Source organism: Strix aluco, chromosome 4, assembly GCF_031877795.1.
Source record: "Strix aluco isolate bStrAlu1 chromosome 4, bStrAlu1.hap1, whole genome shotgun sequence".
In the NCBI taxonomy this organism is placed as follows: Eukaryota; Metazoa; Chordata; class Aves; order Strigiformes; family Strigidae; genus Strix; species Strix aluco.
Genome location: NC_133934.1, coordinates 2958899 through 2971996, shown reverse-complemented (window position 1 = coordinate 2971996; position 13098 = coordinate 2958899). Strand labels below are relative to the sequence as shown.

Here is a 13098-nt window from a genome sequence, read left to right as displayed (position 1 = left end):
TGGAAAGCGTCAGAGTAGGCAACACTTGCAAATGAGGCACCTGTCAGATTTTTTCCTGTTATCAACTCAAAGTGCACATACTACTCTGAAAATCAAATGCACCTTTATACAGCGTTAATTACTGCAGCTGTCTTGCCTAAAACATTTCATATGTTTGTTACAGAACTAGACACAGAAGACTTATAACCTCTGCTAGGGAGTATAGGGCAGGGAAAATTTACACCAACAGATCATCTCAAAACAGCATGGACTTTGGCTGGTTTATGTGGAAACTGATAAAAACTACTGCTTTGGAAAGGACTTGACACCGCAGTGTTCGTTTAACAGACTACACAAAACTTTGCATTTTCTCATGAGACTCGCCTGCTTTGCAGCACCTGGATGATCAGCATCATCAGTAAAATAAGGAAACCTCTCCTTTAGGAGGAGTACGCTGGGCACAGCAAACACTATGGTTTGGGGTGCAAAAGACACCTCAGAGCACCAGCTCCTTTACCAGTGACTATGGCAGGTCATATTTCAGCTACTTAAGTCAAATCTGTTGCATTTTGCCAATACACCTGTATTACTTTAAGACAGTTTCAACTCTAACCTGAATCATCAGCATGAAAAGACAGCAGACACCAGCAGAACATCTGCATTTTAAGCATTTCCGAAAAAGCTATGAGCTTAAACTATATTTGGAGGCATATTTGGACATCAAAGCCATATGCGCTTGAAAAGCAATTTAATTTTCCCCCCCCAGAAAGACATTCCTGAAGGCACGAGTCAGCCAGAGAATCACAATAGCTTTAATGACTAATATGTTTACTCGTCTCACTGCAGTGAGAACGGGGAAAACGACGCTCGGGGTATCTCATCTTCCGGGGAAGAAGCCACATGCTTGCTGCTGGCCTGGGGCTGCGCGTGGGGTGGGGAGGGATGGGGCACTCATGCACAATGCCTGTTTGCAAGCAGCAGTGAGTGTGCAGAAAAGCACTGCCTAACTTCACGTCCCGCAAGGCAAGTTCAGGCAAATTTGAGAGAATGGGGAGCCAATAGGTTATATTTGAGACCCCTCCCAATTCCTTCACGCATTTGCAAGTTTAGCCTAGGATGGGGCATGGGGCTGTCAAGCTAAACCCCATCAGTGGCTAAGGATGAGGGAAGCTGCTGTTTCTGTATGGCTAATCCTCCTCTTACTCTCCTCTCTGCTCTACTAACCTCATCCTCAACTTGGGTTGCACTGAGGACATAGAAGAGCAAGTTCACAGACCTCTGAAGTTACTGCCCTTTTTGGTTTTACTTTCATTCCCCCCCAACCTGTCAACCATGCATCTTCATTGTCTAACCCTACTTCAGACATGTTTCAGTCTGGCTTTTGCCTCCTGCAGTCCTCTGAGCTTGCACCTTGGGAGGTTTCCAAAACTCTTGGAAAGGGCAGTGCTAACACTTAATTCTTGCCCTTTTGATCTGCTTCCTCATACTCCAGTCCTGGGAATTTCTTGGACTGCCATTCCCTTCTTATTTCTCCTTCAGTGGGTCAAGTTTGGCTGACCCATTGGCTTTCCACTCTCACTCGTGGTGGCACCTCTCTCATGGCCCCATCATCTTTTTGATTTAACATCCTGATACTAGGTGACCTTATCCAGGAGGCCAGAGCTGCATCCCCCACCAACACCAAGATCAAGGCTTATCAGCCCTTAGGAACCACAGCTCAGGTCCCCAGCACCAAATCCTCCTTCAGTCTCCTTATTCTTCTCTTCAAGTTCTTCCAGCGCTTTTCCAGTGCTACACCTAATACACAAGGTAGGAAAGAGCAGCAAAAGGAACACGCACACACAAAAAACCTAGATGAAGTTCATGAATTTTCTACTTTCCATTTCACAAATCCCTCCAAGTCTCTTGCCATAAGCAACCATTGTTTGCATTAGAGGAAGAGGCTGAACCAGCACTTAACAGCAGTTAAAAAGCCAAACAGAAAATCCCTGCTCCAACACCAGTGACTCTTTCTCAGTCCTCTCCTAAAGTACTAGGGGGCTGCACAACTATTTTACACAGACCAGGGACACAAACTACCACCCCCTCCTGCTGATGCTGAGCGATAGCCCAGCCCTCTCAGCAAATCCAAACAGGTATCAAATGGACACAAAAATCACAGCTAGAAAGCATCACAACAGTCAGGGCCTCCTCCATGAACAAAATCACAATTAGATGCCTCAGTAAACAAGTGGATTTCAGGCAGGCTTAATTATGACTGAGTATGTAGCCTTGCCTAAATAATCCTCTGAGATGAGCCAAAGCAAACTGTGCTGTAGGCACAGCATGGTATGCAACTGTCATGTCCCCTTTAGTATTTTAGCAGAGGTAAAAATGAGCACTTGCAAAAATCCCACTCTCACAGAGCACTTGAGGCCCATTTCTCCCCCATCACTGCAGGACCAGGGGCAGGAGGTGGTAGGAGACAGATTTTTATGCTACCAAGAGACTTTACCCTCCTGCCCTCTCCTGAGGGCTCACTTGTAATAATACAGTGGCTCTGGCTTAGGGTATTTATTTCACTGGGGGTGGTTCACAGGTTGAAATTACACCCCTGGTCTCACATGAGTCTGTGCTCATATTAAACGCTTCCTTTTGAGAAGGCTATTGCACAGGGCAGGCAGAGGGGGAGGAGATGCTGCTGGAGATGGCTCTCATAGGAACTGAGGAATGCAGGCTACGATCTCAAATCAACCTTGCTTCTCCAGGCAAATCTTTGCTTGCCAGGAAGAGAAATCTCCATTCCAGCTCTTAAGGTCTATGCTGGCAGGGCAGCGTGGGGGACAGCTTCTTCCAAGAGACATGAGAAAGCAGAGTTACTACTATGCAAGCTGCATCTTATGAGGGCTGAAGGATAGAACATTTTAAAAACAATGATTTACCAAATCCAGACCAAGAATGGTCAATGCCAAGAACAAGTGCTAAAGAAACAAGCATCACTATCTACACCACTGGCTCAGAGCCATAAAAAATTTGCCTGGCCAAGGCTGCTTGCCTAGCAAGGCAGGTAGGAACCACCCCTTCTCAGGGTCAACACCTACAAGCTCAGTGTTGCATCCAGCCCTCCTGCTCATCAAACCACAGAGCAGAAAATCCTCTACAGACATTTAAAAAGGGCTAGTTTTAGCCGAAGACAGAGCCAGACACTTCAACTGCTCTAACAAGAACTCCTTTGAAAGGCCAAGTGCAAAGGGTTAAACCTATTTTACCTGAATTGCATTACTGCAACTACTCCAAATACCACTGCTCTGAATGACCTAGGTTTAAAGAGGGTTTCACGACTTGTTCTGCAAACTTAAAGAGCAGGTATGGGGTCTAGGAAAGTTCAAAGCACTACCTATGGGCAAGGGGGTTCTGCAGGAAAAACATGAGCTTTGCTCATTTCCAGATGTGCAGATTAAAACCCCTTAAATTATCCCAGGGAAAAAAAAAAGTGGTAAGTTAACCAGCTTCTGCACTGTGGACAACCCAAAGCTTTAAGGTTATTTGTAATTCAGGGACAGGAGCAGCAAGCTAGGGATGGCACAGTTTGTTTTTCAGGTATGCTGTCTGGTTAAAGAATGAATTTCTGAACGGAAAAGCAAAACGATGACCAATACACAGGAAATTCCAGAAAAGAAAGCTGGGTTACAGCATTTCCCTCGAACTTTAAAAGTACAAAGCAAGTAACGTTTTACAGAGCTACAGATCAAACAGTGAGAAGTCAGGCCAAATACTGACAGGCAACTTTTAAGTGAAATTACTGTGCAGAGATGGCCAAGAAGTCTTTTGGCTGCAGGGAAGACAAGCAGCAGCTTCCTTCAGAGACTTCCGATTGTAGGATTAAGTACCTTGGACCAACAATGCACAGTGATCCATTAATCCCACCCTTGACTAAGCATCTGGAATCAAAGTCCTGTAACTATTTTAACCCCCTACCACTCTGCATCCCTTCAGCACCTGCCTCTTTGAAGTGTTTGGTGGGGGTTTTTCGTGGGGTTTTTTTGGAGGGGTGGGGGTGTTGGTTTTTGTGTTGGGTTTTTTTTGTTTGTTTTTGTGGTTTTTTTGGGGTTTTTTTTGTTTTTTTAAGATTTACAGCAGGAACTGAGGAAGGTGGACATACACACAGCAGCCATTTGTAGAAACCTCCGTGCTGAGAGCTTGCTAGGAAAGCCCGATGGATGCAAGCAGAAGTGATTCATCTCCTTACCCAAACCCCCTTGTATTTATGCATTTGGACACCACTGAAGCAGGGCCACGGCAGATGTTGGCCCAGCCTTACCTTGAGGGGCTTAGGACCATGTGACTTGTGCCCATCACTCATTGCTGAGGGTCTCTGATTCACCACCGTCAACAAGTGGCGTTGGTGGACTAAGGCTTCCTTGAACTCTTCTTCAGTTTTGGTTTCTAGGAGTTTTTGCCGAAAGGTTATGTCTGAAAACATCGTGGCAAAGGTCCGGCCCACTTCTGTAGCAGTTTTGGTACTTTTCTGAGTGGGGAAAAAAAAAAAAAAGACACATAAAACAACCCTTGTAAAGTTATCTTTTTTCACTTCTGAAAGGTAAAACCACTGATTTCCCCCACTGGGCACCATCTGAAAAGCAAGCTGCCTGGCTTCCAGGACCCTGGGGACACACCATGGAGAAGGGTAGATGTGGAAGCTGTTGCAGATGAACACACCAACCACAGCAGGATCCTGTGAAGACATCAACATACAGGCCCTGACCAGCAGCACTGCTCAGTCTTACTCGATCAACTTCCCAGGACTCGATCCAAAGCTGAATCATGCTGAGCATGCATTTTTATCCCCAGTCTCCCTTCGAGGCTGCTAAATCTGAACAAGTAAGAGTTTTTGCTATCCTACAGCATCTCAGCATTACTGCTACTGGGGTGGAAAGACAATGTAGTCAAGGTTCCTGCAGGTAGAAGTATCATGATATCTTTTCCAGATGGCTGAGATTATTGTGCACATCTGCTTCATCAACTTCCCATTTTCTGGGCATTAAAACTTAATTCAGTTGGCCTCTCTGGGGCAATTCTGGCAACACAAGTGGAGATAGAGAGCTCTCAGCTAAAGTAACTACTGGCACAGAGGAAAGCACAGGAAAGAAGCAGCTGAGCACACACACAGGCAGCACTGTCTATCTTCACTAAATGCTTGGAAGGGACAGGAGACTTGCAAACAGGAAAAAGGAACAAGTGCCGATTTGCAAGCTTTAACGTTTCTGTGAGCCACAAGCCTGGTCTTTGAGGGTCCAGCTTCAACAGTATCCAAACCTGCTTTCCTATTGCTCCAAGCACCTTGGAAAGTAGATACAAAGGGAACAGTAAAGGGTGCTGAGCTCCTCCCATCCCTGCACAAAGCCACCTCTACAAACCCTGACCTGCTCGACTGTTTGTACCACTTTGGTCAGGACAGATAAGATACTTGCCAAGGCAAAGTTATACAGAACCATAGCTCATTAAGAGCTCCTTCTGATGCAAAGTTTTCACCCACTCGCCTTAGTTACACTCAACACTCATCATGTAGCAACTGCTAGAGACACCCAAACAACCACCCTCCTTTGGGCAGCCTCCAAGCTCCTCGCATTACTGTGAAAAATAGTAGCGAGCATATGTGATTGATCTGAATTAGTTTTCATGATTCATAACAAAGCAGATGAACAATTTCTCCATGAACACAACCAAATAATTCAGTGTTGCTTGACGCAGAGGCACGGACATGTGGGTGGCACTGCACTAGTCCCAAAGTCATCACTAACACTATACTTGCTCCATCACTCACACTGTCCTGCCTCCACCTCTCCTCCCTCATCCTCTCTCCATCACAGGGAATGTCCCTTCAGACACGCTTCTTGCTAGGACACATTCAATTTAAGTTTGTAGTGAAAGGTTTGGATTTAAGAGAAGATTATCTGCTCTGGGAGTCATTTCTGGAGTTGGTCCTTTCAGACTGAACCAGCCTGGATTTGCCACCACAGGGGAGGCTTCTCTTTTCACCTCTAAGCAGCAGCAGTCCTTCGGCTGGATGCTGCAAGGGGTTACACTTCAGGCTGCTCAATGCCACTCCCTTTCTTTGCTTTCCCAGATAGACATGAACACTTTAGAGGAAGAGTGCAAAGATTTGCAAGACAAGTTTTTTCTGTCCTCCATATTAGAGAAGGCCAAGGATCTGGATTCCTTAGCACAACAGATGCCCATTTTCTGAGCTTTTTTTTTTTCTCCCCAAGCAAGGCTCATTTAATCTGTTACTGTCAGCAGGTTAATTATTTTAACTGCTGCACCAGAAATGCGTACTTAGAGCTGGCTAGATAAACTCATTTAAAATAAAAAGCATATTGGCAACTGCAGCTCTGCTTGGCCTCCACTCCCTTTCCTTAATTTGATGCTGTCCACTGGAATTGCAAACTTTCAGGATACAAGCGGATACAGAACTGTTTGCTGGGTGCTTTGCACGTAGCTGGCCAGAGATAAGCAGACTGCCATACAATGAAAGAGAGATCAATGCAATTGCACATGGGTTCAGTTGTTTGCCTGCTGCCTTTCATAAGGAACATCAATATGTTTTCAGCCTGTTAGGTTTGAGATCTATGCCAAAAGCACTGAACTGCTCAGTTGGGAAAGATCTGCCAGAAATCCTGGGAAATAAGGAAACACCAGTATTTCTATTTAAACAAGGGTGGTGGGGAGGAGACAGACAGACCAGACTAGAAGGTCCCAAGGTCACACAGACAGAATTGAAGAGCAGGAAATTGAATTAGGCTATGTCCTGTTCCAGACGAGGTTCCCAACCTCTCCAGCACCTCCCAGAAAGCACAGACCTAGTAGGCCCAAAGTGTAAACAGCCAGCTTAAGTGTGAAAAGGTCTTGAGCTTTGAACTGTTCAACCATTAGCTAGGAGAACACACCATCTTGATCAAGCCAGTGCTTTCTAGGAAGACAGGACAATGATTCTCGATTAACCTTGATGCCCCTGTGATATTGCAGTAAATGTGTACTACTATGACATTTGTTGGCCTCATCTACACCAAAGAACCAGCAAGTACACTTGAGAAAGCTTTAACCTTGCTGCTTCAAGCGCCAGAAGCTATGAAAACACATCCCAAAGGATGTCTGACCTTACAAGCACCCCAGATCCTAAACAGTCTCACCATTACTGCAACAGAGCTTACAAAACTACATCTTCCTCTTGGTTACATCAGTCCCATCTACAACCTTTGCAATCACATCTGCAGTGTAGCTGTTGGTCCCATCAGGAGAGCAACCCAGACCTTTGCAGTAGGGCATCAGCTGCAGACTCACAAGAGCCCTTCAAAAGCCTGGCTTTAACCCTGAACTGCATTCTTTACCTCTGAAAATAGTGACTAAACTGGTAAAGCTGGAGGGGGGAGTCTGGAGTAATACACGCATCATAGTTGTAGCTCTAGCAAAAAGCGTATGGGGACTAGAGACACACTTGATCTGCAGTGTTCTCCTCCCAGTCAGGCTAGAGGCCATTCTCCAGTATGAGATGAGGACACAGCTGACTAATCTACCCCTCACAGATGCTGTTAGTATAAACCATCTTGACAACTGCTGAAATCTCAAGCCTTTTCACATCGCTTTGCATTTTAGAAATATGTTGTCATTAACCCTAGAAGGAGAAAACACTCTTGGGAGAACCCTCTGAAGCACCAGAGCAAGAACGGAATACTCACCATTTTAGGAGGAGCCAGGACTAATATCACAAATCTCACTTCACAGGAGTTTTCACCCCAATTCTGAGGCCTCTCCAGGCGGCTGATGCAAACATGACGTCGCTGAAGGGACTTTATAGTGCAACTGTCAAGGAAGATGGCATTGTTATACTTAGCACTGTGATACATGGCACGGTCTCTCCTGGTGCACAAGGTTTATAAATACACATTTCAACTTCAAGAAATAGAAGATGTTGTTGGCTGTGAAAGGCTCACTTCTGAAGTCTTAAACAGTGACTTTAAGTTATCGTTAGCCCAATTCTGCTAGCTCTTCTGTAGAATTTGAACATCCATGTTTGCATGGGAAATAGCTTTCCAGATTTCAAGGTGTATTCTTCCTCTTCCCCAACTGCTTTTTAATAGCCAAGAAATCAAAAGACAGAGAATGAAATATACCTAGTAGCACTTGCAGTGCTACAGAAGCTCCTACAGAAAACCCTCTTAGAAAAAAGAACCCTAACACCTACGTTACTGGAAAGGATTTACGCTTGATTTCATTTCACCTGATCTCCTAAAGTGCTTCTGGAAACACTAAGGCAAGATGCCAAACCAACATATTTCCACTTCTTTTGCCTTGGGCAGATCTCTGTTTGAATGGCTCTCCTTATTTGCTCTCAGCTGTTATTTTTCCCCTTTCTGGTGCAGGTGCATTGCAGACACCAAGCTCACCACCTTGCTCAAGATTTACAGAGGCTGTAGCAGGCAGGATTGCTGCTCCGAGGGAAATCCTTGGCTGCAATCCACCCAGCCCCGCTGGGCACATGATGGCTGTTTCACTCCTATAACAAAGACTAGCAACAAGTCGTTTGAAATAAACAGAGATCATCTGTGGAAGCCATGAAAGAGCAGGTCTGTCTCCACCCTGGGATATTTAAACACAGCTGTGGTCAGGGTAGCTATCATTTTTCCTGCTGGGAAATTCTGACAAAGCAGCAAAGTGTCTTGGTGCAGTTGCAGGAAGAGGTTAACACCACCCTGGACTGCAGATCTCCTGTTCCCATTAAAGCCACCTGCTACTTCTCAACTCTGAAAAGCACTAATGAAGTACATACATGGGTTTTGGCTATTGACACTGAAAGATGTATGGAAGTGCGTTTTCCTACCTCAGCTATTTATTTTGTTTCTGGTTCAAAGTCACTTAACAGACTGCTTGCTCCCTTTTATTCATCTAGCAAGCACCTATCACAGTCCTGGAATCATCTCTCCTTTAACTTCTCTTCCATAATCCTAGCCCATTTCTTCCCTTTTAACATGTTTTCTCACACCCATGCACACTGAAGGTTGTTCCAGTAACGGCTCCAGTAAGATCTCTGGCTGGAGATGTATTAGTCAGGACCACTTCATTTTTTCTATTAACTCATATGCAAAAATCACAAAGTATTTTCTTATTGAGTTTGACTTCCTGATCACAGATTGGAAGCAGCCTACTTACACAAATTAATCGGACAAAGACACTTGTCTGAGAGCAACCAAACAGCTTAATTAGAACAATATAGGTCATGAGTAAGATGACAGTACTTCATTCATTTCTGAACTCCCCTCCACCACAGCCCCGTGTCCTTTTTCTACTTGAATCAGGTTTGGAAGGGAGAAAGATCAAGGCAGGTCCTAAGGTTAGGAATAAATCTCTTCTAAAGTAATTCAAAATAGAATACAAGCTATCTTCTCAACTAAACCCATAGTTTGGATCTGCAACAGCCCTTGTCCCTCCCTCCCAAGGGATGAGCACAAAGAACACTGGTTTTCACAAGGAAATCAAAGCCCTTGGTAGCACAGTCCTGCTGTGGCTGGACAGCATACAAGTCTCTTTGTGTTACAGTTCAACAAGTCAGTGGGGAAGATACATGAACTCCAGGCTTTATACTAACAGAAAAACCTTCAAGCAGTCCAACACCTTCAGTTCTCTCCCCATCTACCTGAACTGGTCAACAACAATGAATAGTTAATGTACCAACAGCAAAAGTGAGCCTTATTTTGTGCTCCATTCTCAATATTTTCATACCTCAGATGTTGAGCTCACCGATTAATTTGTTTTGAAAAGGAAGGCTTTCTGAGCATTTTGAACACCATTTCTACTCCAGAGATGGCCAGAAACAGGTATCACATACCTATTGCTCACAGAGCTGTCCTAACTTTCCAGACATCATCCCTTTCCTACCATGTCTATCAGGCAGTGGGAAGATAGCAAGAAACTACTGAAGAACAAAGAACAGCCAGAGAAGACTTACTACAGGGCAAGGGCTGATCACACCAGCGCATGCCTCGGTGCCTGAAGTGGGGCAGGATACTGGGGTACGCACATGAACATAAGCGTGTACGTGTTGTGGAGGTACAGGTTACCAGCCATCTCTTGGCAGTGCTGCTCAGCAGCTCCCGCTCCATGTGAGTAAATCCAAGAACCAGAACCTCACAAAAAACCAGAATTTCAACTTCCTCCTACCTGAGGCAGGAAAGCCAATGTGCAAGAGCCCTGCTCCCCTAGCTACAATATCTGCAGTCATGTTGCAATACAGCAGGTTATGTGGAAAGATCTATTATATAGTGCAATAATTAAGCAAGACACATGTTTTTCTGTAGCTAACTTTCCCCCTGAAGTGACAGGGTTATGTTTCAGCTCCAGTAACTTGTCTCTATGGCTCTGCTTTCCACAGATGACAGTCTTGCCAACACCGCCAGTCCACAGGGCTACAACATCACGTCAGCTCAAGAGCTTCTTGGGTATGGAGGGGAAAAACTTGACTCTAAAAGGTTGCTCTTTGTTATTGGATTGCTTTCGCATACAAGCTAATTTTCTTGGCAGTCGTGCCAAAACCTTGTGTTTCTCTACATGAAGAGCCCACTGTTTCATTACCTCGAGGGACTGGGAAAGTGTGCAACAAGAGGGTCTTGCAGTGCTTAGGCAGTACTGGAGGATTTGGCAACACTGAGCACATTCACAAGACACCAAGCAACCTACTGTCATCACGACCCATTTTTATCTGAAATAGCTTTATCCACAGTGCTAGAGTTTGAGACTTCTCACACCTGAGACAGTTTCTTCCAACTCTTCCATAAAGACCTCTATTGACATGGACATGTGCATCTGAATCCCAGTATCACACCAATAAAGCTGAGTGTGGACCATTGAAGAATTTCCAACCTAGTTTAGAGGTCAATGTGTGGACACAAATTAAGTCAATAATACATTTACAAATCAGGTTGAGCTGGTTTAGTGAGGGTAAACCAGATTAAAACCAGGTTTAAACATGTGCCACAGAAAATGTCTGAGGTACCTGGGTATTGCTGCATGGAGGGGAGAAACAGTGCCTTTGTGCAGAACGAAGCCTCCTCTGCACTGAGCCTGGTCTCACTTTGTTATATCCCTTTATTTGGGGGAAAAATACCCAGTGTCTCAGAACTTTTAGTTGTAAGGCCAAGTCACTTCTACCCATGCATCATTCAGCACCTCAAGCTTTCTGTCAAATTTAAGCCATTATTTAGCCAACTCAAATCCCATTCCCCAGTGTAGTACTTACAGCTCCCACTTTTGTTTTAATTCCAGAATCCAGATACAGATATCAGATAAACCAAAACTCCAGTCCCTGCTAGGCTTGTGCAAATTTTTAAAGGACAAAAAAGTTATTTTGTTCACATGGAGAAATCCCAAGTTATGCAAGACTGCAGGTAAAGCTCAGCACAGTTCAGGCCAAGAGGAGAGTTACTTTCAAAACAAAGCAACTTTCTTCAAGAAGCACTTAAGTAAATTCCCACTAAGAAAAAATAATTCTGAAGGGTAAATAGCCAAAGCCCCAAAAAACCTAAGAACTAGCAAGACATTTTCAGCTGACTCTAAATCAAGTCTGGTTTGGCCAAAGCCTCCAAGCTCCTTTTTGGTTTGGGTTGAGCTAAATTTGATTCTCTTTGGTTTGGCCAGAAAGCTGAAAAATCTATTTTCACCCAGTATTAGTCACACAAGGAAATGCTGGGCTATGATTTAATGAAATGTCAGGTTGTGTTCTCAGCAATTTTATCTTGATCTTCCAATAATTGAGCTCATAAAAGGGGCATTTAAATTATAGCACGCATTCCTGCTTCGCTGTCCTCCTCTCTTTCCAGGCTGTGTATCTAGCGGCGTTGAGCGTGGCACTCAGATGGTGAAAGCTGGCAATGCTCCACCAAAATCAGTGATACACCAAGTCACACACGCCGCAGGTCTGCCCCACACCCAAGATGTTATCAGAGTAATAACACATTTCTCAACCAAATCATAAAAAGGGTCAAACTATGGAGACCCAAGAGAAACAGAAACCCTCTTTAAACAGGGCAAGAAAGGAAGTTAATTCAGAAACAAATTATTCCCTGCAGTAAGAAAAAGTGCCCAGCAGAGGTAATCAGCTAGCCAGCCTTTTCCTGTCCCGATGCAGAACAACAATGACACTTCTTGTTCTCATCCACTGCAAATAAATCTTCCTCTGCGGAGCAGCTCCAGGCACAAGCTTTCAGAAACCAGAATTTGCAAGCAAGGAACGACGCTGTGACCAGCAAGCCAGCTCACCCACAGCTTGGCAGAGGGTTGTTTAAGCAACAAAGTTGCTCCAAGCTGGATATTATTTTGGACTGGTAAATGCATAAGGAGACATCTCCTCCCTGTACACATGCTGCAGGCATCCTTCTCTTCAACGCATCTCCTTTGAGACTCAAATTCCTAATGACGGGTTTGAATTTGAGAACTCCTTTTCTTAACACAACACCTGCAAGAGCTTCAGCTCTCCAGCATAACCTGAAACAGCCCAACAAGGGTGACTCAGGCACTTGAAAGAAAATTAATCAGTTCTTTGGACCCAACAAATACTTGAGATGATGGTTATAAATTCTGGAGAAGAGGCTCTTGTAAATAAGACTCCAAATCTTGTAATCATTCCTCTAAAGTATAATATTTGTTTTAAACAGTTGAACTGTTTAATTTCCCACAGCATCCCATTTTGCTCTTTGAAAGAAGGGGCACCATTCTGAGGAATACACAGTAACTGACTATTTGAAAGCTATTCAACAACTAAATCAGAAGCAACGTGGCTTTTCTACAGACTCAAACCTCTGGGTCTGGACAAATCCTTAAAACCATGAAATAGGCTTTGCATTACTTTTTTTGGAGAGATCCATTAGTAACGTTTCACACAATCATCAGTTATACATTAAATCTGAGAAGTTAATACTCTTAAATTTTCCTCTATTTGAACAGCAGTCTTGCTTGATATCCAAAATAACTTCACAATACCTGTTTTTGAAAGGCTACCTGGGTTTTTCCAAGTTAAACTCCTCCACAGGAATCATTGCAATGACACACTATATCAGAGTAAGCAATTTTATAGCAACACAGAGCACACAA

General features: G+C 44.2%; 1 protein-coding gene across 6 annotated transcripts in view; it reads right to left on the bottom strand.

Annotated features, from left to right (window-relative positions):
• The window catches only part of SLC4A11 (solute carrier family 4 member 11), a 93584-nt gene that overhangs the window by 35205 nt on the left and 45281 nt on the right, over positions 1–13098 (bottom strand). For all 6 annotated transcript variants that reach the window (XM_074821781.1, XM_074821782.1, XM_074821784.1 and 3 more), the window contains 2 exons: positions 7695–7818; positions 4280–4486 (listed from right to left, as the gene is read on the bottom strand). In XM_074821781.1, coding sequence (XP_074677882.1) covers positions 4280–4486; positions 7695–7818 — 331 coding nt within the window. The remainder of the gene's footprint in view (positions 1–4279; positions 4487–7694; positions 7819–13098) is intronic.